Raw genomic sequence first — 16,292 nt, 5'->3', positions numbered from 1 at the left:
GGAGTTATGAAACACTGGATGGACTCTTCGTAGACCCACTGGTAGCAGAAGTCGAAAAGCCACAGGGTTTACCCTGTGGGTGATCTTGTATAGCCCTGTGTATTTGGGAGACAGCTTGGATGAACGTACCCATCGGGGTAAATATTTTGTGGAAAGCATAACTCGAGATCCTACTTCCCACCCTGGGACTGGCCTACGGTGTTTGTCGGCCTGGGTCTTATTACGATCTTGAGCCTCCTGGAGACTCTGTTTGGCTTTATCGTGGGCTTCATGAATAAACGTTAGGGAAGAATCGATGGAAGGAATACTAGAGGAGATGCCAGAAAGAGGTAGAACAGAGCGTGGGTGATACCCAAAGGTGCAGTAGAATGGACTCATCCCAAGCGCAGAGTGGAGAGAGTTGTTATAGGAGAATTCAGCCGTGGGAAGAAGTCTGACCCAATTATCCTGTTGCAGGTTAATAAAGCAACAAAGGTACTGTTCCAGTGTGCCATTAAGTCGTTCGGTTTGCCCATTGGATTGGGGGTGGAAGCCCGATGTCAATGCCCTCTCAATCCCCAACCCTTCACAGAAAGTTTTCCAAAATTTCGAGGTGTACTGGCTACCACGGTCTGGGGTAATCTTGGTAGGAATACCATGCAGTTGGAACACATCTTTTAAGAAGACTTCTGCCATCTCGGTCGTGGAAGGGATACCTGGCAAGAGTGAAAAATTAGCCAATTTACAAAATGAATCCACAACGACCATTATGCAAGTACATCCCTGGGATCTGGGTAATTTGACAATAAAATCAGGGGCCCGGAGGTACAGCACAAGGCTCCAATTACCCCAACGGTCTTTGAGTTGGTACTGTTTTGCAAAGACAAATGGTACATGACTGTACATGACTGTACATATTGATTAGTGTCCTCTTTCATGCCTGGCCAGTACAAATGTCTTTGGAGATAGTCCAGAGTACCCTTACTGCCTCAATGTCCTGCAATCTTAGAATCATGACACCAAGTCAATGCGGTCTCCCTTAGAGATTGTGTGGGTAAATACAGTTTACATTCAATGACCGAATAGTTCTTTTGGCTGGCGTTGAGCGTCTCAGAATAATAGGATATGGGATGTTCCTTATCTTGATGCACCTGCAGTAAAACTGCCCCTACGGCCGCTGCCGAATCGTCTGTTTCCAAAATGAAAGGGAGATGCTGATCCGGCTGTCACAGGATGGGTGCAGAACAAAAGGATTGTTTGAGATGACGAAAGCTGTCTTCGGCATTCTGGTACCAACAAAATGGCACAGAGGATTTTTTGAGGAGAGTTGTGATGGGTAAGACCTTCTGAGAAAAATTAGGGATGAACTTCCGATAAAAGTTTGCAAGTCCAAGACATTTTTTGACCTCTTTAACAGTCTTATGTGAGGGCCAATCCAGGATGGAGACAATCTCCTGAGGATCCATTGAAATGCCTTTATTGAAAAGAATAAACCCCAAGTAAGAAATGGACGTGGCGGAAAAAAACACATTTGTCAAGTTTTACGGATAGATGGTTGTCTAGTAACCTCTGAAACACTTCCTATATGTGCCTTTCATGTTCTTCTTGCATGTGAGAAAATACCAAGATGTCATCAAGGTAAACTATAGTCATGTGGCACAGTAAGTCCGAAAAGAGATGATCCATAAAACGTTGGAATATCGAAGGGGCTGACTAACCCAAAAGGCATCACTTGATATTCGTAAAGTCCAAAAGGGGTACGAAAAGCCGTCTTCCGCTCATCCCCAGTCTGGACTCGGTGCAGATGATAAGCATTCCGCAAGTCGAGTTTAGTGAATATGGTAGACCCCTGGACAGCTTGTAAAATTTCTGTTATAAGAGGCATGGGATAGCGATCTTTGATTGTCACTTTGTTCAAGCGCCTGTAATCAATACAGGGTCGTAGTTCTTGAGACCCTTTTTTGGGAATGAAGAATAACGAGGCTCCAGCTGGTGACTTCGAGGGACGAATCAATTCATTGCTGAGATTGTTATCCAAGTACTCCCTGAGAAATTGCTTCTCTTCCAATGACAGAGGAAACATGCGACAAAAGGGTACCAGGGCTCCAGGAGTAAGTTCAATACTGCAATCTTCTGGTCTGTGAGTTGGTAACTCTAAGGGAATCTTCTCCACGACCACTTTGGCGTAGTCCCTTAGATGGTTTGGTAAGCAATGAACGACTCTGGACTCAGAGCTGCACACAGTCTTTACAGCCTCAAACTTAGGTTCAGGTAGACATTCGGCTTTACAGAGAGAAGAATGGAAGCTTAGGAGGTTCTTGGTCCAATTAATCGTGGGATTGTGCTTGCGTAACCAGCCGATACCAAGGATGAGAGGAAAGTGCACGGCCCGGATGATATCAAAGATGACTCGTTCTGATTGTTATTGGATCGACATGGTGAGTTCCTCTGTGGTATGGGTAATCAGGCCTGAGCTTAAGGGTTCACTGTCCATGCCCTCTACCTTTTGGTCTTTTTTGGCGATACAGATTAAACCCTACTGTTCTGCCCACTGGGTATCAATGAAATTCCCGGCCATTCCGCAATCAAGCAGGGCCTGGGACTGTATCTCGGAACCTCCAAGATGTAAAGTCATTAAAATGATCATCAGGCGAGAGTCTTCTGTCCTGTCAGAGGACGTTACAGAGAGGGTGGCATAGGCAAGAGGGAGATGAGCAGTATTCAGGGTTTACACAATAGGTATCACAGTACTATGGAACAAGGAAACACTGGCCAAAGCTTTGTATCAAAAAGAGAATATATATTTATTTTATACACTTCTAAGTCAACACATAATCACAGTTGGTAAAGTAAGTTAAAATTCAGACAAGGAAAAGTATATACAACTCCCTATTCAATTGTAGACAAGTTTGCGGTAGAGTGAAAACTGAGCAAAACGACACAGTGAAAACCAACTACAAATGGCGCTCTAACAATTTACCGAAAGGGAGGGACAGCACAAGTTAAACCAAAATATCTTCAGACACACTCTAGTATCATTTCCCTGAGGTTTTGTGAACACGTAATGCACAGTAACACTTTTGCAGAAAGATAAGTGAATGAAAACTGAGCAAAATAGCACTACACAAGTTAAAACAGTAGGAAGGAAGAGGGGTTTAGAATATTTAGGTGAATCAACACATTTCTCATTGACAACCAATCTAGCGAGAGCAGATCTAACAAATCAGCCAGAGTCAATAGGCCTGAGCCAGAGTCAGTGGTACAGGACCAAGAGTTTAGGAGCAAAAAATGTTCTTGTAGCTGCAGTCAAGTCTTTAGTAGAAAAATATTGAAGAAGTAGATGCTAGGCGAAAGACAATGTTAAGAGAGTGGGCGGCCGACCCCACAGGTAGATAAAGGATTTAAAACACCTTTAGGGCTACCACGGAAAAAGGGCAGCCTGGTGGAACAATGTACCTTAAACATGAAGAAGTGGCTCCGGCGGTGGTGGTTGTTCCTGGTAGTTCCTGCAGGTCGAGGGGTCCAGCAGAGGAAGAGAGGCTCTCGTCGTGGAGGAAGGTTCAAGTCATTGCACTACCCAGGGATGAAACCAGCCCCGGTGCTGCCAAACGAAGTTTAAAAGATATGCTCCTTTGAATTGTGGTCCGGGTCGATAGCTGCCTGGCTATCTGGTCTCCAAGTGCGGGGCACTGTCGATTCGACCAAGGCAGGTCCGAGGAAGTGATAGGTGAACTGGTTGACCCTACCAGCTCAAGGGAAGGAGGCTCTTCTGCTGAAGATCTCCTCTCGTCGTTTGGAAGAAAAGTGGTGAGACGATCCGGCAGGGCTTCACCGGTGGTGTAGATGCTGAAGATGTCTGTGGCTTCTCTCCCCTTCGGTTCCGTAGTTCCAGTGGTGACGTCTTGCTCTTCCAGTCCTCAGGACCCTGCTTTTATGCAGAAAGAGACCCATTCATACAGCCTAGCTGTCACTCACACAGTGGCGTGGTCTTCTTGGCGGGAGACCCTCCAGCCTATCTGGTTAGGGTGCGACCTGAGTTGCTGTGGCAACTCTGTCCAGGGGTTCTACTCCCCCTCCCAAACAACAGACCCACCCCAAACTCAGAGGCGCCGAAGGAGGGCTTCTTGGAAGAAGCTCACCAAAAGAGCGAACAAAGGATCCCCGACCTGGGTTAGGAGTATGTACTCGAGAAAGAAGTTATATTAAACTTCTGGCAATTAAAACCTACTGGAGTAAAGTTAATAACAAAATAAACCGGCGGTATGTTAGAGGCTGTCAGTGAAAGTATTAGCCTCGAACAATGGGAAAATCCCATAGGAAAATATTCGCGTTGAATATTTTCGGTAGTAACCACTGCCACCAGCCAGAAACTTTAGAGAGCGGGACTTTAAGGTACCCCCTCGAAAATGAACCTAAGGGAAAAACTATTAACCCTTTTCAGTACCTCCATAGTAAGATGGGTTGTACCGGTTAAGTTCGTACGATTTGACTAGTAAAGTCAATGGAGACTTTACATGCTCTGGGAGACAGTAGTCAGTCCCAGGGTATGGAGTCTATGTTTGGGGGTCGCTACGACACCCCTGTGTCACTGCACAGAGGGTGCTGTGTAACACATGTGCATACAGATGGTTCCTATGGGTGAGAGAAAAAAATCCCATAGGCATTAAACACAAATATAGCCTAGAACACACATATCAAAAATGCCTAAGAGTGGGAAAAAGAGTCTCACTCTTAGCATGTAAAGAGAAATAAACCCTTCAGATCCAGCAAAGCTGCTGGGGGACTCTATAGGTAAGGGAAATTAGCTATAAGTGAGAATTCTCCCTAACACAGAGGAAAAGTCTGAGCACGAAATGAAAAATGTAAGTTACAAGCAACCAGAAACTCTTTCACCCTTTTGGGCGAGCCATTGAATTTGCCCAACACCAAAGGAAGCGGGGGCAAATCTGTTGAAAGTCGTTCTCTCTCGGTCATCCGTTGCTGTAGGGTAGCGTTAGCACTCTTGAGATTCTGGACCCCCAGGTTAAGATTCTGGACTGCGGCTACCAGTTCCTGTATTTGCTGAGGAGTAGCCATGTTAGTTTCCAGGCGTTGCAAACTGTCACAAGGGTCTGAAATATCCTCTTCCTCAAAAGAGGACTCCGTCTCACCTCCCTCCCCTTCCTCCTCACCTTTAATCTTCCACTTAGGTTCTGGCTTCTTTCTCCCCTTACTCCCGGGTTTCTCCTTTTTTTCATGTAGATAAGGACGTCCACGGAAGGATGCCACAGTGCCACCGTATAGGAGGGCTGTGGACAATCCTCCATGGTCGTCAAATATGGGGAAAAAGCCAGAGGCACAAAAAAACCCAAACATAGCTTCCAAGGGCTGGAGAAGGGCAGTCTACGACACACGGACAGACCACTTGACACCAAAAACGAGAGGAATAAGAAGTCCGAGGGCAGGCAAGGGTTCCGGTACACAGGCAAGCAAGAAGTCACAAATACATAGAGCAGATGCAATCTGAAGGCAGGCAAGATTATCTGGTACACTGATTAGCAGAAAACCACAAGAGCGTAGAGCAAATGCAATCCGAAGGCAGGCAAGGGTATCCGGTACACAGGTAAGCAAAATAGCAGAGAGGAACGGAGGGGAAAAACAGAACAGGACCAGAGGAGGAAGGGAAGTGGGAGGAACGGGCAAGAGGGAGCGGAAGCAGAAAAAAGTGGGAAAAGCAGGAGTAAAATAAGGAAACAGGGGTAGCGGAAAACAGGCTAGCGGGCGAAACCGCAAGAAAGACACATTAAGTGATAGCAACAACAGGAGAAAACCTAGGAACGTTGCAGCTCGTCCGTAACCCGGAAGTGACTGGATTTAACTACCGCTGACGGACGCGAGGCAGAAAATGACTAGACCTGCACACGACGTAAATGGAAGTGTGATGGAACGGTCAATGGCGGTCCTCTATTCCAGCGGTTCCAAACACGCCATCTCCCCCAGGGGGTGACATTATGTAATGTATATGCTCCCTCTGTAGATGACGGATTCTTTTTCAGAAAAGTGTCTCAAATGGTTCAGGATTTGGATTCTCCAAATATTATTCTAGGAGGAGATTTTACTTGAGGAACATGACTTGAAGGATTAGTTTAGAGTATTCTGATATAAGGGAATATAGCCTCTATTCTGGCTCACATGAAATATATTCACAAATTGATATGTTGTTCACAGGAGGGAGAATGACTGAAAAACACCAAACTCGCAAGATCGAGAATATCTTGATAACGGATCATGATCCTGTGTCTATGACTCTTAAACTGAATTTTGGGCAGTACAACACATTTACATGGAGAATGAATACTTCAATTTTATATGATGATTAAATACTTGAGAATATTGTCTCTGCGGCGAACCACTTTGTGGAGGAGAATCATTTAGAAGAAATAAGAGCAAAAAATGTTTGGGAAGCATTTAAATGTACGATGAGTGGTATTATTCTTGGTTTATCCAGCGGTAAGAGGAAAAAAGCAGAAAACGCAAGACTGGAATTACATTTGAAAATGTTGGATCTTACTAGAGACTTGATGACAGACGATAGGAACCAGGATAAGAAAAAAGAGCTACGGAAATTGAGAAAGCAAATGGATTTTAATCTGACAGAGAAGGCCCAGTGGGATTTATCAGTGGGATTTATATAGAGTGAACTGCTCTTATTATAGAAGGGTGAGAAATGTGATCGCTGGCTAGCATACAGGCTGAGAATGATGAAGTCTGAAGGAGCAATCACATTGATCAAGAACTCACATGACTTGACCACATTTAATCTGAAAGAGATCAATAATGTTTCTAAAGAATATTATGTTAACCCCTATCGCAATTACCTTGTTTTACTGTCATGGGGGAAAAACTTTTTTCAGAACCTCAACATCCCCAAAATGTCTAACGAAGATCCAATGAATCTTGAAAAAGATATATCAATTTTACCAGCATCTGCCCTTGAAATTATGAGAGATATGCTCATTGCCTCAAAATGTGAGGGCTTGTTACCTCAGACAACTAATCACGCCACTATTTCTGTGCTCCTTAAAAAGGGAAAGATGGAAACTTGACTTCTAGCTACCGCCCGATCAGTCTGATCGATACCAGCAAGACGATTCTGGCAAAGGTCTTGGCTATGAACCTTGAACATCTTCTGCTGATATTAATTCATGATAACCAGTTTGGGTTTGTAAACTATCGGGGGACTTCAAGCAAATGCGTAAATTAATTCTGACAATGTTTCAAGCCCAGGATAGTGTTGATGACATTGCTGTCTTTTCACTTGTCGCCGAAAAGGCTTTTGATCGGCTAAATTGGGAGTATTTGTTCTCAGTTCTACGTGAGATGAACCTAGGAGAAAGTTTTACATCGTGGATAGCTTTACTATATGTGGCACCTACAGCTGATGTCAAGACCAACGGGCTGAAATCAGAACCTTTTAAACAGGAGAGGGGTACCAGACATGGCTGCTCTCTTTCGCCGCTCTTGTTTGTTATTGCGATAGAACCGTTAGCCATTGTGCTTCGGTGCGAACAGGGATTGAGTGGTGTAAACTACCAGGGAATGGAGCAGTGGATTTGGTTTTGTGCTGATGATCTCCTGATGATCTTATGGGATCTAGAGAACTCCTTGCCCACTTTGATGGATCTTTTGGCCAGGTTTAATGCAGCTGCTAGCGACAAAATAAATTGGGAGAAATCTGAGGTCATGACTTTAACCTTTACATGTGATAAATCTTCGATCACTGCCTTGAGCTTTCAATGGTGTGAGAACAGATTACGCTATTTGGGTGTCTGGCTAACCCCCGTGGTCAACAATATGCTGGATGAAAACTTGAGGGGGGTTTGCAGGGATGTCAAGATGGATTTGGATCGATGGGTGCTTTTGAATTTGTCATTCTGCGGCAAAATGAACGCCCTTAAGATGACTTCTCCCCCCAAAAAATTATTATATACTTGGCATGTTACTGCCGAGGGTTAGTCCACATTATTGGAAAGAATTAGACAGGTTGGTGCAGACCTTTATTTGGGGCCAAAAGCCACCCAGGCTTAAACTGTGGAAACTTCAACTTCTACTGCATAAAGGTGGTCTTGGAGTACCAAATTTTCGCGTATATCATTTTGCTTTGTCTGCTCAATACCTTGTGCCATTTTTGAGTGATAAACCTGATAAATGGGCTATTGCTGAGATGAGTCTTACTGGCCCGTTTAGCCCAAGGGCGATCTTGTCGACGGCAAATCTGGCAGGGAAGAAAACCCCTGTTACTGAATTTATATGAGATACTTGGAAAAACATGTCGGGTTTACTGGGGGTTGATGCTTTGAAATCACCTAATGCCTCTGTCTGGTTTAATCCTAAAAATAAAGACAACGGGAAGACATTGTTTTGACAGAATGGTACCTCAGAGGGGTGAAATGGATAAGTGACCTTAGTAAGGATGGGAAGTGGCTTTCATGTGAAGATCTTACAGCGAAATGGGATATTTCTGGATTTTCAAACACTGATTACAGGCGGCTGAAAAGAATAATTGGGAAGGCAGAGTGGACCAGCGCTCTGGATATGGATCTTTTTACTGCCAAGACAAAGCAGAGAGAAGGGGCAATAGCTAGTAGGATTTACAAGCAAATTGTTGCTAATTACAGAGAGAATGATGGTTTGAGGGAGGAATGGGGTAGCAGATTGGGCTGTACTATTATGTCCAAAATGTGTGAAATAATGTGTACCAATTTGAATCTTTGTTCTGTGAATCTGGGTGAAATTATCGAGGCAAATAAAATACTAAACAGAGTGTATTAGAGTCCTGAGAGTTTGGAAAAAACGGGGTATGTCTGATTCGGATGGATGTTGGTGTTGCATACATGAAGTTGGTACACTGGAACATATGCTTTGGAGCTGTTCTCAAATGCGTAGATTCTGGTCGGAAGTATGCACGATATGCGTGAAAGTGCTTGACAGAGATATTAGATCTTGGCTTCAAAACTATGATACTTGGAGGTGGTGAATTGATGGACGAGTTGACACATCTCAGAAAAAATGAGAGGCTATAAAAAGTAAGAGAATAAGCCTGCGTGGATGGAAGTCCCAGGTTACACCGTTAGTGAAAGACTGGATTGATACAATGTACAAATCTACAAAGCTTGCAGACATGGAGAGAACAATCTACAGGAGAATGAGAAAGATAGGGAGCTTTGATAAAATCTGGAAGAAGTTTTTAGGCTTGTATTCCTTGCATTGTTTCTTAGCTGATGGAGGGTTTGGGGGGGACTGGTAGAATTTGGTCAGAAACGATTTCCAATGTATTTCTTCATTTTGGTTATCTTGTATTAGTTGTATACTATTTCTTTGAAAATGTAAATAAAGAATTAGAAACAACAACAACAAAAAACAATGGCAATACCTAGGAAATGGTGAAAACGTGTCAAATACCTATACAATTCCAATACAAAGGCCAACACGATTGTCTTTGGCAATGCATGCTTTAAACCATTGTTCTTGTTAAAATGTCTTCACTCCTTATTTATTGAACTTAAAAGGTACTGTTATTTTACTTCTTAACTGATGAATTGTTCTTTTTCCCCAGTTCTGGCAGTATGGAGAGTGGGTAGATGTGGTTATTGATGACAAAATACCTTTCGTGAATGGAAGATACATGTCCGTCCAGCCTCGAAGCAGCAATGAATTCTGGCCGTCCCTGTTAGAAAAGGCCTATGCCAAGTAAGCAGATAAACGCATTGTGTCCTAAGGAATAAAGACCCTGTCACAAAGTGTGCATTTAATTTGCATTTTTTTCTTTTTAAAGATTTTGTTGAGCAATAGATAATCCAGCTACTCACTCTCAGAGAGGCAGATGCTTTAAAAATGGCAAGAATCATCCCAATTGACATCCTACCTCTACTTACCATGTCCAGTTTGCTGTTCTTTTAAATTTGGTAAGGAGCGGCCTTCACTACTGTGGATTAGCATGTCTCCCCCAGTTCCTTTAGAAAAAGGGCCTGCAATTATAGTGTCTACTGATTGCAATACAAATCCCATCAGCCCTAGCCATCACAGTCAATAGTGAAGCATCATTGGAGTCATAGGATCTAATTATGAGGTCCCCAATGTGGTAAAAATGCTGGATAAAATTGCCAGCATTTTTACCGGACCAGGGGAAAACTGAGTTTGCCAGTAGGGGCTCTGATCTATCGGCAGGCCAAACCTGCCGATAGATCAGGCCGCTAATGGCAAAGAAATGCCCAAATGACCAGCACCAGTACTACCAGTGCCGGTCATTTCCGGCAATCCCATCCCATGGAGTACTATGGGACTGCATGGAATGGCAATTTACCACCCTCTCCACTTCCCGTAATATCCTGGTAATACCTGGATATCAGGCGCCGGAGACGGCAGGGGCAGTTTCCCGATATCCGGCCAGAATTACTGACGGGACACTGGGAAACCTGTAATGAGCCCCATAGTCTAAAATATTGGGTCAACCGAAGTTGCAGACAGCTATTGCAGAGAGCATTAGCGTAACGTGTGGAGAAATTAAAAAAAAAAATGTGAAGCACAGCCTCACTATGAGGTCATCAGCTATGAAATAAAATCATGATCATGGAAAAAGCAATGCTCGGATTCCACATAGCTCATGATTGAATTGTGTTAGTCTCCTTCCATTGTGAACGTACATTTTTGAGGCATGACAGACACTGGTTAGTAGAGCTTTTCGTAATAGTTATTTTATGCCACTGGGATTCATACCATGCACCGCTATAGCGTGCATGATCTCCAGGTGCACTGACACATCAGAAAAAGAGAGGGTTGGGTGCCGGATGACAAAGGTTGTATACTACCTGGAATTGTGGAATTGATGAGCAAACAAGAAGTGTGGAAACCACATGTTCGGAAGACACTTTGTCCAGTTAAAACACATGTGTAAGCATGATGGAAAGAGAGAAAAGAAGGATGAAGCATGAGGGGGAAGACAAAGCTTGGTATTGAATCCACATACAACGTACCTTCAAGATCCTAGGATGAAAAGGCTTTAGCTGGTTCTCCTTAAGTTCCGGAAGCTCCGTTAGACTCCTTTTCGCGTCTTCCTTCCTTCTCCTTCTCCCCTGCTAACTCCCCTTGTGCCACAGTGACTGGATGCCTGGAACCAGCCCCCTGTCCAGCCAACCCCCTTCCAGGCACTTAACATGAGACCCTGACCCCCTGCATCACATGCAATCCTTGTCACTTATACACCTGGCCTCCCCTTTGCACTCACCTATCCCCTGTGGCCTTCTGCCCCCCCTTCTGCACACTCCCTTTCACTTGCACTCTCTCCTCTTGCCCTGCACTCCCCTTCCCTTCTTAGCACTTTACATTTTGCACAAACCGGCACTCACCCCCTCACACTTCTTGTTACTGCACTTGCACGATCTGAATGTCACAAGGCCTAGTAGGATCGTTATTGTTATCTTTCTCTCTTGTCCCCCCTTTTTTTGTCTTGTGGCGCCTTGAAACACCATTTGTTGGATAGGTGTCTTACTTATATCCGATCCATAAATAAAGATGAAAAAAATGGGGCATTTATTTAATAGAGTTGCTTTCTTTCCCACACATTTCGATATATTGTTTTATCTCTTCCTAATTTTCATTCTCCATAGCATTGCTTTCTTTCCCACACTCTTTGAACATAACGAAGAGATAGAACAATAACACCAAGTGTGGGAAAGAAAGCAACGCTATGGAGATTGAACATAAGGAAGAGATAGAACAATATAACAATCTCCATAGCGTTGCTTTCTTTCCCACACTCTTTGAACATAAGGAAGAGATAGAACAATAACACCAAGTGTGGGAAAGAAAGCAACGCTATGGAGATTGAACATAAGGAAGAGATAGAACAATATAACAATCCCCATAGCGTTGCTTTCTTTCCCACACTTTGTGTTATTGTTCTATCTCTTCCTCATGTTCAATCTGGAGAGCATTGCTTTCTTTCCCACACTGTGTTATATTGTTCTCTTCCTCATGTTTGATCTCCATAGCTTTGCTTTCTTTCCCATACTCTTCGTCATATTGTTCTATCTCTTCCTCGTGTTCACTCTTGATAGGGTTGCTTTCTTTCCCACACTCTTCATTGTATTGTTCTATCTCTTCCTCATGTTCATTCTCAATAGCGTTGCTCTCTATCCCACAATCTTCTTTATATTGTTCTATCTCTTCCTCGTGTTCACTCTCGTGCATTGCTTTCTTTCCCACACACTTTGTTATATTCTTTTCTTCCTCATGTTTGATCTCCATAGCTTTGCTTTCTTTCCCATACTCTTTGTCATATTGTTCTATCTCTTCCTAATATTCAATCTTCAGAGCACTGCTTTCTTTCCCACACTCTTTGTGTTATTGATCTTTCTCGTATTTACATAGTGTGTGCACCACAACTACTGAATTGGTAAATGTGCACAGCATTTACTGTCTCGTGTGGATGGTATGATCGAGCAAAATAGTGCGCTGCTGGTGTGCTTGCTGCAAATTACTTGAAAGGAAATCGACCTAAAATGGCAATTTACCCAGAGTTCCCAACCGTCTTTTTCGCAATATGTGTGTCATAGTAGAGAGTTTTGGTATGGTAAGATGGTAAATTTCACACTCACAAATGCAGTTTGCACGATTATACTTTTCCACCTACACATTGGAATTACAACCGGAACAAATGCAGTTCAAGTGCATTTCTGCCTGAGCTTAATGAACTGCAAATGCAAAAATGCAGTTTGCACTCATACAATGTGCTTGTGTACATGCACATTGTACTTTTATACTGCTATTAGTTTCACCGCGCCTGATTTATACAATACTAGCTGTACCAAATGTAGCAATTGCAGATCGAGCTCACTCTCTCCTGCCCTCACTGATGCTCACTTGTTCTCTCTCTCTCTCTCTCTCTCTCTCTCTCTCTCTCTCTCTCTCTCCACTCTTCGTTTGTCTCCCTTTCATTCTCTCTTTCCCAATCTATGTGACTGATTCTCTTACACCTGCATTGCAGCAAATCAGGAGATGCCTGTGAGCGTGTCAGATTTAAACCTGCTTACTTACACCTCATCCTGGTCTGTTTAAGTCTTGACCAGGGCGGGTCGTCTGAGGCGCTATGCCTTTGCATGGAGACCGTAAGGAGCTGGATGGACCGCAATTGGCTGAAGCTGAACGGGGGCAAGACTGAGATCATGGTGGTCGGTGCTATCTCTGACTCTACTTTCTTTTCTCCCTCTTACTGGGCTTCTTCTTTAGGGAATGTTCCTCGGCCGGTGAAGGAGGTAAAAAATCCGGGTGTGGTATTTTCATCCTCTCTTTCGATGGCTTCAAAGATTAGCGCAGTATGCAAAATTGGCCATTTTACCTTGAGGAACCTGCGCAAAGTATTGCTTTTCTTCCAGACCCTCTTTGACTGGTGGTCATTGCTTCTTTGATTAACAGCCATATTGACTATTGTAATGTGCTCTACCTTGCTCAACCATGTGGATTAATCCACTGGCTTCCACTTCTTGGGGAACATATTAGCCCGGTGTACAGGGCCTTGTATTGGCTCCCAGTGGCTGCCAGCATTAAGTTTAAATCCCTGCGTATAGGCCATTGCACCTACCATCATCAAGGCGCAGACTATATTCAGGAGAAATGTCTGCGTTAGATTCCTGAGAGTCCATTGAGATCCAGCTCAGATCGCCGTCTGGTGACATCTAGATATCGCCGAGCTCTGCTTGCTGGCTGTCCTTTTTTAATAGCCGCAAGCACCCTTTGGAATGAGATGCCCTTCGTCTTGATAAGTATTGATTGTCACCTCTTATTTCCTAGGTCCTTCAAAATGTTCTTATTTCAATCCAGTTTTTGAGTAAATGTCTTTCCTCCTATTACCTTAAGACATCCTCGTGCCAAGATGCCTATGGTGAACGCGCACGTTACAAGTTAGATTAACGTAACATAACATTCTCAAGGGTTAAAACTAGAGCAAATCTGGAGATGCCAAAAACATCTCTGCAATGTTTTAAGTGAATCTTTGTGAATCCCATTTGCACCTGAGCATCTCAGACATGCTACACACATGTACAGATTTGCTCCAGTTTAAGGCTTTGTGAATCAGGTATGGGAAAGCAGGAGCAAATCTGAAATGCTCGTGAACTTCACCTTATTAGTTCCAGTGCACGCCTTTGAGAATCAGGCCATAGCTTGCTATACCTTTCTATGTAGTCTAATATATAGTGTGTTGTGCATCTGCTAGAGCCACCCCATGTGCTGCTGTCCACTCCACAACCAGAGAAAAATGAATACATATTTTGATGGGAGGACAATGTGTTTTTTTTGCAAAAACAGCTATTATAAAAAGGAGGCAATTATTAAATGCTAACATTGTAAATGGACTATTTCTTTTAATTTGAAAATGTGTATTTCTAATGATCAGTTCTGGTATATATTGTAGTCATGATAACAATGTTACCCTGTCTTGCTGAGCAAAGAACTGTATCAAATCATAGAATAATCATATAAGTTATTTTCTGACAGGTTATCAATCCAAATGGACAGTCTGCTACACACATATTGGCCCTCATTACAAGTCAGGCGTTAAGGGTTTAAATGGCGCCGTCGGCGCCGTTAACCCTTAACGCCTGATTCACACTTTAACGCCTGCTTTTTGCAGGCGTTAAAGTCCAAGGCGCTAAGCGACCTTGGTGCTAATTACGGCACCGTAATTTACGGTGCCGTAATTAGCGCCTTCCCCATCCCCATTATGCCCTATGGGGCAAAAATGGGAATGGGGAAGGGCAAATGGTGAATGGGGAATTACCGCCCCACTCACCTTGGAATGAGGCGGTAATTCCGCCATCCACCATGGCGGAATCCGGCATGGACCATGGTGCTAATAGCACCATGGTCCAGCGCCTGACTTGTAATGAGGGCCATTGTATTCTTTTGAAATTCCGCTCTGAGAAAAGGGGAGGTGGCAACTACCACCAGCTAGTACAGCCTGCCTTGCACAAAATTAAAGAGCAGTTTCGGAACAAAATAACAAACGCATATCTTTTGTTTTGATAAATATGTTTGTGATAAGAGATGTGTATGCTTGAATCACTAGGCAAATAATGTACACTGCATTGGTGCTCCTTTTATTTTACACAACATCGCTCTAACAATGAAACATGTGCACCATTGAAGTAAATATACTGATTCATGCAAAATCAGGATTTGGATTTCATGATAGAATGTCTACATTATCCCTCACTCCATTAATGTCCAAAGGTCATCTGAAAGTAATGTCACCTTTTAGTGCACATAAAAACACCCAATTCTGACCAGGTCACAGAGTAAGGGTGGCCTGTGCCCATAGTCCGTTTCTAATGCACAGGCATCCTAACAGAATTGTGTGTATAGGAGGTCACAGTATACACAAAGAATCAAAGGGGTGTCTCAAAGGTTTCAGTGTGTTACAGTTACCTTGTGCAATATCTTGCACTACACACAGCCCACTTGCTGTCCCATTAGATGTGCCAGATATGTATGAAAAATGAGTGCCTATATGTCAAGGAAAATACAGTAACTGGATGGGTTTGAAAAGTCCCTGTATATCCGCAGCATGTGTGCTTCTCAAGGTGTTTTAGTATTTTCATTTTGTTGCTTTTTCTCTTGTCACTCTTCATATTCACTTCCCTCTTGTGTCAAGACTCCAAACACTTCGGCAAGACTATATGCATTGATGTATTTGTATTATTGTTCTGTAGTGGGACATACATCAAAGAGTGTGAATACACTTTACAACAGAGGAGCACATGAACCATTAATTGTGTTCATGTTCTAATGCAATGGATACAAATCACGATGTTTGTTTTTGATGGAAGACTAGAGGATGGGAGACAAGATAGAGAGACAAGATAGAGAAACTCGGTTCGAGAGTTCTATGTTTAATAAAGAGGTGTTTTAAGTTTTTTGGTCTATATTGTAGTTGTTCTTAGGTTGTACTGATATGTATTGGGAGAACCTTCCAATTCCAATAGATCAGACCTCAGAATGTGTCGCCTCCAGCTTTGTCACATCAGAATCGATAGTCCAACAAGAGGACAAGAGTGCATCTTAGGGAAGCAGATTTGACCAGGTCAAGTGTGTTTTTGTATTCTGTTTTTTCTAACTCCTGGTATCTTTTTTGTACTTTGATTTGTTTAAAATGCAGATGGAGTATAACGGTTTATTTAATAACAGTTTATGAGTTACATAAGGCAATGCATTTTTTATGTTTGCTTTCAATGGTGCATTGGTGTCAACGTTTGTTTGTTTGTTTATTTGTAATGCGC

The 16,292-nt window shown here is 43.1% G+C and overlaps 1 protein-coding gene across 1 annotated transcript in view; it reads left to right on the top strand.

Moving 5' to 3' along the window:
- Positions 1–16,292, top strand: part of LOC138467325 (calpain-13-like) — a 662,439-nt gene that overhangs the window by 265,001 nt on the left and 381,146 nt on the right. The window contains exon 5 of the mRNA XM_069607301.1: positions 9,575–9,708. Coding sequence (XP_069463402.1) covers positions 9,575–9,708 — 134 coding nt within the window. The remainder of the gene's footprint in view (positions 1–9,574; positions 9,709–16,292) is intronic.

This window comes from Ambystoma mexicanum, chromosome 4q, assembly GCF_040938575.1.
Source record: "Ambystoma mexicanum isolate Mex_15411 chromosome 4q, UKY_AmexF1_1, whole genome shotgun sequence".
Lineage (NCBI taxonomy): Eukaryota > Metazoa > Chordata > Amphibia > Caudata > Ambystomatidae > Ambystoma > Ambystoma mexicanum.
This window is presented reverse-complemented; position numbering and strand designations above follow the sequence as displayed.